The sequence below is a fragment of the Felis catus genome, chromosome C1 (assembly GCF_018350175.1).
Source record: "Felis catus isolate Fca126 chromosome C1, F.catus_Fca126_mat1.0, whole genome shotgun sequence".
In the NCBI taxonomy this organism is placed as follows: domain Eukaryota; kingdom Metazoa; phylum Chordata; class Mammalia; order Carnivora; family Felidae; genus Felis; species Felis catus.
The window spans coordinates 24,375,281-24,385,527 of record NC_058375.1 but is presented as its reverse complement, the minus strand read 5'-3'; the positions used below and the strand labels follow the sequence as shown (position 1 = coordinate 24,385,527).

Below are 10,247 nucleotides of genomic sequence, written 5' to 3'. Positions count from 1 at the left end.
GGCCTTGGCCCCACCCAGAGGAAAACATAAATGTGTCACCGGCACCACCACCAGACCTACACTTAGTGAACAAGTTGGGGGAGGGGAGCCCACAGAGCATTGTTGGGGTTTGTGAGGTGGAAGCTGATGCTGCCTGCACCTCAGCTGCAGAGGGAAGGGGGGGACAGGAAATGGGTGGGGGGAAGAGGAAGCCTGAGTTGGAAAGTCAGACAAAGAGGGTAATACAGAAACAAAGGCTGAGAAGATACAATGTAAAAAAAAAAAAAAAAAAAAAAAAAAGAACCCGGTGACACAGAGCCTTGCACAGCCCATCTCTGGGCCTCAGCACAATGGTACTAATACCACGGGTGATGGCAAGGATAAGCAAGACACAGTTCAAGTTTATGGAGTGTCTATTGTGCATTGTCTCACTTAAGACATCTCCAACTATTTGCGGAGTGAGAAGTAGCATTTCCAGTTTAGAGAGAAAGAAACAGTTGCAGGCTTAAGGGGCCCGCCTCCAGATCTGATAGAAAATGCATGGTGGAGCTGGCTTTTCAACCCAGGTCCACCAGGTCCTGCATTCATCAGTTGCCCATTGACCTGTCACCTTCATGGGGGTGATTTAGGATTTGAAGTTCTTTTCCAGCTCTGATCTTGGTAAAAATAGGGAGATAGAGCTGGAGCTAGGGGGAGAGGGGGGTGCCTCTGTTCATCTCCACCTGGGCCTTCTCTCCTGCAGTGTAATCCCTGGTCCCAGCTACAGATGACACACAACGACCTTGGGCCTGAATAAATGACTGCAGAGACCTTGATGGGAAGCAGAGAGGGTCTTTATTGAAGAGCTTGGGGGTCGGCGAGCCTCTCCCCTTCCTCCAACTCCCCCTTCCCAAGCTAAGGCAGCAGGGGCCTTTATGCTCCCAGAAAGCTGAGTGATCTCCTAACCCTCCCAGCACACTTTGCGAAGTGCTGGCACCTCTGGGACACCCCTCCTTTCCCCTTCCCGGGAGGTCTCAGGAGGTGCAGGTGTGGCTCAGCAGAGGGTGAAGCGTCGCGCGCTGATGTTCATGCGCGTGAGGCCGAGGTGCCGCAGCGGCGGGGCCAAGGCAAGGCCGGCCCCCGGCTCCAGCTCCAGGTCCAGCTCGGCCTCGTCCAGCAGCTCTTGGTGCAGGTGACAGGCTTGGTCCACCTTCAGCCGGTGCAGCTGGGCCCGCAGCCGAAGCAGCTGTCCTGCCAGCTGCCGGTCCTGAGCCTGCATCTCCCGCTGCGGCCGAGAGGGGGCGTGAGACTGCTGGCCTGGTCCTCAGCCACTTTCGTCATTCTTCCCTTCCTGTCAACACCCTGGGTTTTCGCACAGGCTGTGGCTTCCCCACCACCTCTCGCCCCAGCTTGATCCCTCCCCGTCTCTCAGATCTTGCTCTAAAACTAAGTTAAGGAGAGATTGTTAAACAAATACAGGTGCCTGGGGCCCCACCCCAGGGCAACTAAGCGGAATCTCCAATTTGGAGCCTGGGCATCTTTCTGTTCGCACATACTGGGTTATGAGCCACCTATGGAATGCTCGCCTCCTCAGATTCTGCCTACGGTGTGGTCAATGCCTCCTTTTGTCCTTCACTGCATCTTTGAGGTATAGCAATTCCCAGAGTGGGGGAGACCATACTTTCCCCACCTATAACTGGTGCCAGGGCTCTGTCCCCAGAGCCACGGGAGTAGTCGGTAGAAGATAGATCGGATGGAATCCTGCTTTGGCAAGGCTCCCTGGATAAAACATTGGACAAGTCCACTCATGGCTCCTCAGCCCCAGGACAAAGCAACAGGAGCAGGCAGTTGCTGGAGTTGAGGTCCATTCTCAACCCCTCCCCACACCCATTGTTCTTGGGTCCTACGGTTGACTGGCCCTTAGGCCCTCTGCAAGACCCGCCCACCCCACCTGACTCACCAGCTCCTGTCTGAGCCAATCTAGGGCAGAGTCCATTGAGTCGAAGCCGCAGAGGGTCCCAGGGCCCCCCAGTGCGGGTCTGGGTTGGGTCCTGTGCCAGGCCTGGCTCTGCACCCGGGCTGTCCACTCCAGATACGAGGGCCGTCGTGTCTGCAGCTGTAGCTTGGCCGTCAGTGCCTTCACGGAGTCCAGGCTCTCTCCCTCCTCATCCTCTTCATTTTCTTCACCTACTGGCTGGAATTTCAGTGGCCCCAGGGACATGGTGGATTTGGGGTGAGTGACAGGGCAAGCCTGCAGCTCTGGGAATTTGGGAAAGGGTGGCGGTATTGCTGGGGAGAGGTGGCAGGAGCTGAAGGTGATGGAACTGTGCCAGGGAATGTGTGACGGTGAGTGTTCAAGGTGGGTCTGGTCTCTCTGAGTGTGTCAGGCTGGGTGAATAGAGGGGTATGGGAGGCTAAGTGTGCAAGGGCTGGGATTTTCCTGGCCTGCTAACCCAGGAGCCACGTGATGCTCATCCGGGTGGGGGCAGGAGGAGCCCTGTTCCTCCAGCCCCTTGGATGAATTTTATTGTCCTTGCCCAGAAGGAGACACCCAGTTCCCAGAACGGAAGTTGCTCCAGGATGAGAAAAGCATCATCCACACTAGAGTCTTGGCCTTCTTCCCAAGACCCAAGTTAAGGGGTGGGGATTGGACAGAGGCTGGTGAGCTGTTCCCCCTCGCCATCCTCACTCATGACACTGGCCTTGTAGCAAAGGAACAGTGTCCAGAACCCTGGCCGGGGAGTCAGGAGATCTGGGTTCTGGTGCTGGCTCTGTGAGACTTTGGACAAGTCACCGACTCTCTATTGGGACAGATCAATGATTGATTTCAAGCTATACTTTAAGGAACTTTAGGTTCCCTTGGAAACCCCTTAAGGACTGTATATGGGATAAAGGCAGAGCCGTAGAAGGGCTCCTAAACCCTCTCTCTTCCTGTCCCTCCCAGGGCTTCAACCAGAGCTGTTCCCTTTTTAAAATTTTGTTTTGAAATATACACACAGAAAAACTCACATATCATAAATGCATGCCTTGCTGAATTCTCCCAAACTGAATGCACTTATGTACCCAGCACCCAGATAAAGCAAGAGTGTTACCAGCATCCAGGAAGTGCTCCTGGCCTGTCACTACTCTCCTGAGGGTACTGTTACCATAATTTCTGACAGCAAAGATTAGTTTTGCCTTTTTGTGTACTTTCCAATGGTTCTCACACTTTAGTGTGCATGGGAATCTCCTGAAAGCTTGTTAAAAGAGACATATGGGGTGGGGCCTGATAATTTGCATTTCTAACGAATTCCCATCCCAGCTGGTTACAATTTGTATTCTTTTATGTCTGGTTCCTTTCACAGATTATTCCGATTTTATGTTTATGTTATGGGTGTCCCCTATGATTTATTTTCTTTGTGTGTGTTTAATGAAATGTGTGTGTTGAAAGAAGGGTTTTGTGTGTGTGTGTGTGTGTGTGTGTGTGTGTGTGTGTGTGCCTGGACTTTAGACGTGTGGAACCTAATGGACCAAAAGGCCCTTTGAAGGCAAGAATCTGTCTTATTCTTCTTAGTAATCAGCACTTAACAGAGTGTAGGCATCATTTAAGAAATGAAAGAATAATTGGATGGATGGAGAGATGGATGGATGGGTCCTCCAGTAAATCCTTTAAACTCTTGTAATTTATCAGCTTAAGTGTGTGTCTCTTGCTAGACTGAAAATCCTAACGAACAGAACCTTCTCCAGTCATCCTTGGGTCCTCTCACTAAATACAGGGCCCAGTTCAGTGTACAGGCAATTCATATTTGGTGGAAGGATGGAGTGATCCGAGTTGAGGCTTCGGAGGGCAAGACTAAACCAGAAGTGGCCCCCATAGAGGGCGCCCACAGGCAGCGACTTCCAGCTGTGGTGGGGGAGGGGCACCAGCGACACAGCTGCTTGCATTTAAGGTGGACTAAGGGATTTCCCCCACCCAGCCTCAGATGTAGAGGGAGGAAGTAGACAGTTTCCAGTTTCACACCCACACTTTCCAACCCCTTCCACCAGGGTACAAGAAATGGTATTTTTCTTTCTTTTTTAAATCAGCGAGAGTGGCAGCACCTGAGTTTTAAAAAAACAAAATTGTTAAGTGCCACCTGCGACCAAGACACGAGGTAACGGGCTGTAAGCAAGACTATTCTTCCCATTTCACAGATGATGAAATTGAGGTTTCCTTAACAGGTTCTGGCCGGGTTCCTCGCTAAGAGGTGCTGGCAGTAGGAGGGGGAAATTGCTGTGAAACTGTTCGATCCCTTCCTCCAAGGGGCCTCCTTAACAGCTGTCCTGCCGGCGTCGCCAGCTGCCCAGCTAGTTCCTGTCCCTTTCGGAGCCCGCGCTCGCCCCGCCTGACGCTCCTGGAGTCTTTCTGCTGGGCCCTAGGCCCACCCCAGGCGGAATGGAGTTCTCGGACCTGATTCGTACCGGCCGGGCCCAAGCCAAGCTCCTGAGGGGTCCGGAGGCACCCCCACTGCGTGGCACGCTATGCCTCACCGGCCACCACCTGCTGCTGTCGCCAGGGCCCCAGGCGACTTCAGAGCTGTGGCTGCTGCTGTTGCGTAGCGTAGACTCTATCGAGAAGCGGTGAGACGTGGCGGGGGCGTCCCCGTAGTCGGGGAGTTTGCGGCTCCGGGAGGAGAGGGAGGAGGGCAAGAGCAGTTGGAGCCCTTGCACCCTTGCATTACGTCCAGTCCTAAGAAACTCATTTCTCCTCCCCTGGTGACGGGCGGGTGACACTCAACCTAAGCCCGTCCATCCCCAGGGTCGCGAGTGACTCCGGCACCATCACGTTGCGCTGTAAGGACCTCCGAGTGCTGCAGCTGGAAATAGAGGGCGTGGAAGCGTCGCTGGACATCGCCCGGTCCATCGAGGTACACAAGCAGTGCACCCGAGGCCCCTAAACTACCCCTACTCCGTAACGAGAGGAGTAAACGGGGGCTACTGCGCAAGGGGACTCGGCATCCAGTGTTACCCTGGAACGTAGCCAATGGTGAGGGACGCAGGGTGGTCTGGAGTAAGTGCAGAGGAGGGAGCTGAGGGGCGAAAGGGGCTGGGAGGGTGCGGGCGAGATGATTCCGACTTTGCCCAGATCGCCCAACTTCCTTCCCCAGGCGCTGTCCTCCTTGGAATCGGTCATCACTTCCTTTCCGTTCTTCTACCGTCCCAAGGGCTTGAGATTGGGCGACGCCTGGCACTTCCACCCACCCGAACGCTACTACAAGCGAGTAGCTCGCGAGGTGGGTGCGGTCCTGGGGGCCCACGGTTGTGCGAGCGCCGCGCCTGGAAGGGGCGTGGGGTCCGGACACTCACTGGGTGCCCTACACCTGGCCTTCGCCTCTCCCTGGGCCGCAGACCAACGCTTGGCGGCTGAGCGAGGTGAACGAGGACTTCAGCGTGTGCCCCAGTTACCCCCGCGCGGTGATCGTGCCTCGCTCTGTGGACGACGGTGCCCTGGCACGCAGCGCCCGCTTCCGCCAGGGAGGCCGCTTCCCTGTGCTCAGCTACCACCACGCGCCCAGCGGAACCGTGAGCCCGCCCCTCCCCAGACTCTGCCTCTTGGACCAACTGCGGCCCTTCTTGGCCCTTTTCTGCACCGGTCCGGCCAATTCGCAGCGCGGCTGCCGCCGGCCGGCTCCAAGCCTTTTTGGCCGCGCCCAGTCCTGCCTCCAACAGGCCCCGCCCCCTCCGGCCTTCCTTGACTCTGACCCCGCCCCTCTCCCCAGTTTCGGAGTCTCGCCAACCCCAGGCCCCGCCCCCGGCCGGTCGGGCCCCCTGAGCTTAGTCCCTTCTTTGTCAACCCTGGACTCGTCCACGGCCTACTCTTCGGGTCCCTTTCCCCTCTGACTACAACACACCCAAGGCCGGGCCCGGCGCCCGGCCAGTTCTGCCGCTAAGGCCCTAGGCTCCGGCCTGCCCCTGCCAGCTTTAGACCTGCCCTAGTGTGTAGACCCTCCCTCGGGGCTCCGGGAGAGGAGTCCCCAAGCCAAGGCTGGGTGGCTACGGCTTCCGGAGCGCAGTCCCGGTCCGCAGGTGCTGGTACGTTCCAGCCAGCCCCTGACTGGTCCCCAGAAAAGGCGCTGCGCTGAGGACGAGGAGCTGCTGCGAGCTGTGCTGTTGGGGGCTCGCCCCGGGGCCCGGGGCTTCATCGTGGACACGCGCTCGTCTCAGGCCGCCAAACAGGCCCGCATGACTGGCGGCGGGACCGAGGCCAAAGCCGCCTACCCTGGCTGGAAAAGGCTGCACCGGCCGCTGGAGAGGTGAAGGGTCTTCATCCTCTCCTAGGCGGTCTCCTACAGGACTCTCCATGAACGTGTGCGGGGGGCGGGAGAAGAGTAGGAGTAGGGGGGTGTCTTCCAGGAACCTTAGGAATTGTCAGGCATTTCCGGGTAGCCATCCCACCAGGTGGGCATCCCCACTTGCACACCCCCACTGACAGATGTCATTTCTCTCCAGGCACCCCAACTCTGCCTGGAAAAGAAAAAGCCTCTCTCCATTAAACTGACTTCCAGGAGCAACTACACTACGCGCGCGCGCGCGCGCACACACACACACACACACACACACACACACACACCCCTCCCCATTGGTCTCAGCCCTGCCCTGAGTGCTGGACCTGCACACCTGTAACTATTACCTGGGTCTCCAGGTGCTGGTAGTACCGAGAGGAGGTCCTAAGGGAGTTTTTGTGCTTTGAGGAAGCTCCCCTGTCCAGAATACAAACCCGTTTATTCCTTTATTCAGCCAGTGTTGATTGAGCACCAGAGGCTGAGATGGTGGCCAGCCCAGACGTGGCTGAGAGATCCGCAGTAAATTGGCAGTTAGGATTCAGTGTGATAAGCAGCAGCATAGAGCAGGCGCCCCTCTCTTGTGTGTGGCTAGTGCAAAGAAAGCATCCCTTTCACCTGGCACCGGAAAGGAGTTAGCCGGAGAGCAGGACACTGCAGGTGGACAGAACTGCAGAGTTCCTGGCCATTTGCCCTGCCTGGGGAGCTGCAAGTATGTCAGTCTGGTGGGAGTATAGAGTGTGAGGTAGAGTGTATAGAGAGATGGGGCTAAAGGGGTGACAGCGACCAGAGAAAAGGTCTTGAATGCCACGATTATGAGCTTAGACTTTATCCTAAAGGCAGAGGGGAGTCATTGAAGGCTTTTAAACAGGGCTGGAAAAATCTCCATTAGATTTTCTGGTGGGAGGTCACATTGGTGATCTTGAGCAGAGCAGTTTCTGGGAAGTAGGGGCAGATACCAGAATCCTAAGAGTATTGTGTTTCTCTTGTCAGACGGGGACTCCCCAGGGAGTACTGTGCTGCTCCCATCAAATTGGGCGTTTCCCATGTCATTGTTTCCGACAGAGTTGTGTGACCTTTCCCCAGGTACCCCCCCCCAAACAGACTAGGTCTCCCCCAAGGGGTCTTGGGTCTCCTCCATCAGATTGGGGAATCCCCAAAGATACTGAATCATTCCCATCAGGTTAAGTGAGCTCCCCAAAGGGTCCTGTGTCCCTCTTGTCGAATGGGCTCCTCTGAGGGTTCTTTGTCTCCCTCATTGGTCTGGAGCACTGGCTCCCAGGCTGTGCTCACCAGAGCTTGGGCTGGAGATGAGATGACCAGATTCCCACTTGTGCAGGGGACAGCCCCTACAGGAGAGCTTCGTGCGCCTGGTGGAGGCCTGTGGGGACCTGCAGCAGAGCACGGATAGCTGGCTCCGTCGACTAGAAGGCTGCTGCTGGCTGGCACATGTGAAAGAGGCACTGAGCACCGCCTGCCTAGCAGCCCAGGGCATGGAGAGGTAAGGCCCCACCCTACAAGGCAGAGAACAGGGCGGACGGGCAGGGCTCTCAACCCCTGGGCACACAACCACGTCTTAGTAAGCACATACAGTCTAGAAATGGGCCCATTCGATTCCTGGCCCGGCCACCCCAGGCAGGGAGGGACTGGCCAGTTAATAAGTCCTGGCCCACAGGGAAGGGGCCTGCATCTTGGTGCATGGGGCTGAAGGCACAGATAGCACCCTGCTTGTGACTTCGCTGGCCCAGCTCATCCTGGACCCCTTGAGCCGGACCATGGCTGGATTCCAGGAACTGGTGGAGCGGGAGTGGATCCAGGTAAGTGGCCACTCAGCCCCAGCCCAGCCCCTCTATCCAGAAACCCTGTTTCCTTGTGCCCATGGCTCTACCCCTTTCCCAGGCTGGCCACCCCTTCCAGCTGCGCTGTGCCCACTCGGCCTTCTCCCATGCCCGTTCCAAGCACGAGGCACCCACCTTTCTCCTCTTCCTGGACTGCGTGTGGCAGCTGGGCCGCCAGTTCCCGCTGTCACTGGAGTTTGGGGAGGGGCTGCTGTTGGCCCTGTTTGAGCACGCGTATGCCTCCCCTTTTGGCACCTTCCTCTGCAACAGCGAAAAGGAGAGGTGAGCTAAGGGGGTGTCAAGGTGAGTCAGGGGCCAGGCACAGGGTGGGGTCAGACACCTGCTGTGTCAGCACCTATGTCCCTGGAAGGCATCTTTGCCCTTCGAATGAGTTTCTCTTTGGGGAAAACTCTGGAGTGTTCTCTCCTCCCCTGCCTCCAAACCCCACCCTTTCCCCTAATTTCTGCAAACCCAGATTTGAATGGGTCCAAGGCCAATCCTACAGACCTACCTACTCTGTCCAGAACCAAGGGTACGTGCACCCCTAGCTTAAAAACAAGGACCGATGGGGAGAGTTGCTGCAAAATAAATCATTTCTGGGGCTCCCTACCACTTGCAGGGTTGATTCTAGTGAAGCAATGGTGTAGAGGTTGAAAACAGAGTCAGATTGTTTGGGCCTAACTTCCAGCTCCACCACTCACCTGTTGGGGCATCCTAGGAAACCTGTCTCAGTTTCTATCCATCTGTAGCAAGGAGAGGATTCTAAGGGCAGCCACAGTCTCTGCAGAGCAGGGCTGTGTGCAGATTAGTGGAGTTAAGGCATGGGGAGTGCTTAGCACAGTGCCTGGCACACAAGCAGTGGTTGTTCTTACCATTTGGTTGGCTCGTTCCATGTGCTCCCAAGCCCCCCCAGAGCCATCTCTCATCGGTCTGAGATGAGACTGTTCTCTTTAGTTGCCTGGGTCCCCATCCCCCATGTAGTTTTCGCTGACTCCACTACTGGGTCATCCAGGTTAGAAATGGTTATCTTTGTGTAACTCCCTCTCCCGTCTTTCATATACAGCCTTTCTCCTAAAACTTTCTTACTTGGTCATTTCCTGTCAAAGACCCCTCCTGCTAACCCCAATCCAGACTCTCCTTCCCACGTGGGCTATTGGGACAGCCGTCTCACTGCTGTAGTTCCCGTCACCAGCTTAAAAAGACTCGCCAACATTCACTTGGGCCTGTTCCCACTTTCTTGCTCTCGGCCCCAGTCTCCCCTCCTGAGTATTTCCACGCTTTTGCGCACCTGGTGAACTTCTGCAGCCAGACCCAGCCCAAGTGGCCCATTCTCATGAGCCTCCCTGATACTTCCAGGCAGAACTAAGTAGAACCCCTGAACAACTAGGACTTTGTTTTGTTCTACTTTATTCTAGTGCCCAGTACATGTATCTGACTGGCAAGAACACGTGCAGGAAAAAGGAGAGGTTATCACTGCCCCAGAATGGCTGGCACCCTACTAACCAGGGTCCCCAACCCAGAATCCCAGAAGGCATAGCTTGAGTCTGGAAACTCACTTCCTACAGATGCCTTTGTGAAGTGAGGACTCGAACACACTCCTTGTGGTCTGGGCTCAACCAGCCAAAAGAGCGACGGAAACTCCGGAACCCGCTCTACGCCCCCAATCCCTTGGCCATCTGGCCCTCCGTGGAGCTCCAGAGCTTGCGACTCTGGCAAGGTGACCCCCTACCCCAACTTCTTCCCTGGGGAGCTAGCTAACCCCTCTGCTCAGCTTCCTTCTCTGTCCTCCTCCTCCTCAGGCCTATTTCTGCGCTGGATCCGCCCACCTGAACCTTCAGAGGTAGCATGGGAGAAGGTGTGGCAAATAGTGACAGATAAGGAGAAGACCAAGCTCTCTCAGCCAACAGTTTCAGCCTCTGAGCCCCAACTTTAAGGGCTGGCTCCTTGGATAGTGGCTGAGACGTTCCTGAGACCTCTCCAGGTCCCTCAGTACCTTTGGGCCTTGGATGACGGTGCCTGCAACCCAGCCTAGCCCTTAATACCGAAGCTCCAGGTTTGAAGTGTCCGTAGTGTGGGGGAGAAGGTCCAAATAATAAAGATATCTATGACTGGTATCAGCTCCCTGGGTGTCACTGAGAAGGGAAAATGATGT

General features: G+C 55.9%; 2 protein-coding genes across 3 annotated transcripts; one reads left to right on the top strand and one right to left on the bottom strand.

The window, feature by feature from the left end:
• Positions 1-794: 794 nt before the first annotated feature.
• Positions 795-2,179, bottom strand: FAM167B (family with sequence similarity 167 member B). Its single transcript, XM_003989812.6, has 2 exons — positions 1,919-2,179; positions 795-1,243 (listed from the first exon to the last, which is right to left on the bottom strand). Exons 1-2 carry the CDS (start codon positions 2,177-2,179, stop codon positions 1,013-1,015), a joined length of 492 nt encoding a protein of 163 aa, XP_003989861.1. The 3' UTR covers positions 795-1,012.
• A 2,046-nt stretch (positions 2,180-4,225) lies between these two features.
• Positions 4,226-10,209, top strand: LOC101081743 (myotubularin-related protein 9-like). 2 transcript variants are annotated; one of them, XM_019836588.3, is made up of 10 exons: positions 4,226-4,557; positions 4,736-4,844; positions 5,085-5,210; positions 5,326-5,499; positions 6,004-6,230; positions 7,597-7,758; positions 7,933-8,074; positions 8,157-8,377; positions 9,661-9,812; positions 9,867-10,209. In XM_019836588.3, the coding sequence occupies exons 1-10, from the start codon at positions 4,373-4,375 to the stop codon at positions 9,923-9,925; spliced, it is 1,557 nt and encodes a 518-aa protein (XP_019692147.2). In that variant the 5' UTR covers positions 4,226-4,372; the 3' UTR covers positions 9,926-10,209. The 2 variants fall into 2 exon arrangements, with proteins under 2 accessions (XP_019692147.2, XP_006934596.2); XM_006934534.5 differs by having other exon boundaries at positions 4,373-4,557; positions 9,895-10,209.
• Positions 10,210-10,247: the final 38 nt, after the last annotated feature.